This window comes from Aplysia californica, unplaced genomic scaffold, assembly GCF_000002075.1.
Source record: "Aplysia californica isolate F4 #8 unplaced genomic scaffold, AplCal3.0 scaffold00380, whole genome shotgun sequence".
Lineage (NCBI taxonomy): Eukaryota > Metazoa > Mollusca > Gastropoda > Aplysiida > Aplysiidae > Aplysia > Aplysia californica.
Genome location: NW_004797650.1, coordinates 119,008 through 121,921, shown reverse-complemented (window position 1 = coordinate 121,921; position 2,914 = coordinate 119,008). Strand labels below are relative to the sequence as shown.

The window sequence follows — 2,914 nt, the reverse complement described above, 5'->3', positions numbered from 1 at the left end:
AGAGGTAGAGAGAGAGAGAGAGAGGTAGAGAGAGAGACAGAGAGAGAGACAGAGAGAGAGAGGTAGAGAGAGAGAGAGAGAGAGGGGGAAAGAGGGAGAGAGAGGGAAGAGGGAGAGAGAGAGAGAGAGAGAGAGAGAGGGAGGGAAGAGGGAGAGAGCCAGTTAGAGAGGGAGAGGAAGAGAGACATACAAACAGACAGACAGACAGACAGACAGACAGACAGACAGACAGACGGAGGCAGCTTTTGATGACGTAAACCGCCCTTTTCTTGTTGTCCTCTTGAATGGGAGTGTTGTTACAATTGTCTCCGTGAACTTAATCAACCTAGCAGCTTGGCCTTTAAGTTGTATCCTTTTCTTCTTCTAATCTGCACAATTTGACGTCAGTGCGTGAAAATGATAGGTTGAGCAACATTTCCTGCCAGTGGAGGGTTCACCTGTCGCTGGTTGTTCTCATTACAAACCAGCTATCCTCGAGCTATTTCTGCTCGTCTATCAAATGTCTCTTTGTCTGTTTGCTCGTCTGTGCTGTTGTGTGTGTGTTTGTGTGTGTGTGTGTGTGTGTGTGTGTGTGTGTGCGCGTGTGCACGTGCTCGTGTGTGTGTGTGTGGTGAGAGAGATACGCACACAAACGCACAAACGCAGAGAGAGAGAGAGAGAGAGAGAGAGAGAGAGAGAGAGAGAGAGAGAGAGAGATTGAGAGAGAGAGAGATTGAGATTTTGGCCTTAAAATGAGCATTGTTCTACTTGCAATTGCTTATTTTTTTACTGGTCCCTCTACTCAGCTCAAAATAATTCTTTTCCTTCCTTTTCTTTTCAGGCCAACAACGCATACATCCGAGACCAGTGGCTTCATTCCATACAGTGGAAGGTGAGTGAATGACCTGCCTTTTGTGCGTTGTAGAAAAATAGACGGATCTGATGTCACTTCAGCGAATATTTTTGCCCACTTTCACGTGATATTTGATTGGAAAGATGTATTTGCTGATCAGTTTCTATTTCTGTCAATGTTTTTTTTTAGTCGCTCTCCCTTTAATCCTTTAGTTTTGGTCTTTGCAGCTGTTGTTCTTAAGCCGAACCCTCTGTATGGCACTATGGGTTTAACTTCCCTTTCAATAATATAAGGCTTTCTAAGAGGCCTAGTTTCTGAATCTATAGTGCGGTCAAAAATTAATGGTGCAACTTATCCTCTAATATCTCTTTAAGTAGGCTTCGGCCGCCACCCGGGCACAATTCAAAATTTCCTACCAACTGAAAATATTAGGTGTGTCCCGCGCGCGCTCATATGACCTATGCAGTTGCGAACGCCGTAAAACACTTTACAAAAACAAAAGCAAAAATATCTCTTTAACGGGTGAATCAATGTCATCCATACTTTGCATAGCAGTTTGTATCAATTTGTATTAACTAAATCATATTTTTCTAGAACAATTGGGACTAGATTAAAAAACATTTCTTCATAAATTTTAATAAAATGCTTGAAATCTCTGTCACGCGTAAAATGGTATTGTTTACGGCACTTCCCCGCTTCTCACACACATTTTGATTACACATATTGCCTACGTCACAGCTCATCAATGACAATTTTTACTTGCAAAACTTGTTACAAGAAATTATTGTTATAGTGAACACATTTTTGCACTAATGGCTTTCAAAACATGCGTTCAATAAGCATAATGTCCCGATTAGAAAAACCTGACGGACTTGCTATTAAGAGGTATATTGCCCCAGCTGTAAACATTTAAAAATCTGTAGAAACCACCCGCTTGGGATTTTTATTAGTATTTATTAAGGAATTTTCTAGAATACAGCTTGCAGGTGTGAACAAAAATGTTGATCTGTTTAGACAAATTGATACTAGCCAGTGTGCAAAAATTGGAGAACCTGTGTTCGAAAGTTGAGAAGATATTTGAAAATAAGTCGCACCAAGAATTTTTGGCCCGCACTGTAGCGTCCATCTCCGATTGGACCGAGTCAAATGGGTAGAGATCTAGACGGTCAGAGATAGTATAAGAACGTATAGGTAGAGATCCGTATACACCTAAGTTAGTTCAGAACGCCCCTTTGGGAATTGAAATCAGGGCCACCCGCTCCGACGTCCAGCGTGATTATAAATACCAACTCTGCTAAACGACACGGCCGTCTTTTATGTCGAAAATGAGGTCGTCGAGATTTGTGACACTGTTTAGTGACAGCAGAGAGGGTTTAGTGACAGTGACGGCGATAAAGAGGACAGCCAGAAGAACAAGAGCAATTATTGCAACTATTTTGGATGAAAGGCGAGAAGAAAAAGCTTGAATATTGAATTATGACTTGTGCTTGATCCCCATTGGGGAGGAGGAGGAGGAGGAGGAAGAGGAGGAGGAGGAGGAGGAAGAGGAGGAGGAGGAGTAGGAGTAGGAGGATGGAGCTCTGACGTCTTTTTCCTATTCTTTTTTTACTCGTAGCGCCATCTGGTTGAGCTGCTGAACCCGATGCGGAAAAACGAGGATGTAGAATACAGAGGGGAAACAAAGTCAACCCCCCCCCCCCTCCAACCAAACAAAACAAACCCGGACTGTATGAAGTTAAAATGTCGTTTAAAAATTTGGCACCACGAAAGGCCATCTCCATTATGATGTGCGTAATATTGTACAGAATGATCGGGTGTCGGGCGAGTGGGCGGCGCCCATAATAAACGTAGGTCTCACGAGTTTCCCCGCCCGGTGGAAGGAAGGCTCGCGCCTCCTGGTTTGCAATTAATGTGTTGTTTTACCGCCAGCTACCGTGCGCGGAAACAGTATAGGCTAGGGTGTTCTGGGCGGGTTAATTACTGGAATTAGCGCGCTCGTTTGTCAGAGCCGTTTATCGTTGTTAGTGTTTGAGAGTTACTGGTGGTCCGCACGACTCGTGCTGTGGTGGTTGGGGGGGGATG

At 43.8% G+C, this 2,914-nt stretch overlaps 1 protein-coding gene across 4 annotated transcripts in view; it reads left to right on the top strand.

Moving 5' to 3' along the window:
* Positions 1-2,914, top strand: part of LOC101863917 (C-Maf-inducing protein) — a gene marked incomplete at its 3' end in the record, with an annotated part of 91,792 nt that overhangs the window by 37,878 nt on the left and 51,000 nt on the right. For all 4 annotated transcript variants that reach the window (XM_013085499.2, XM_013085496.2, XM_013085498.2 and 1 more), the window contains 1 exon segment: positions 821-871. In XM_013085499.2, coding sequence (XP_012940953.1) covers positions 821-871 — 51 coding nt within the window.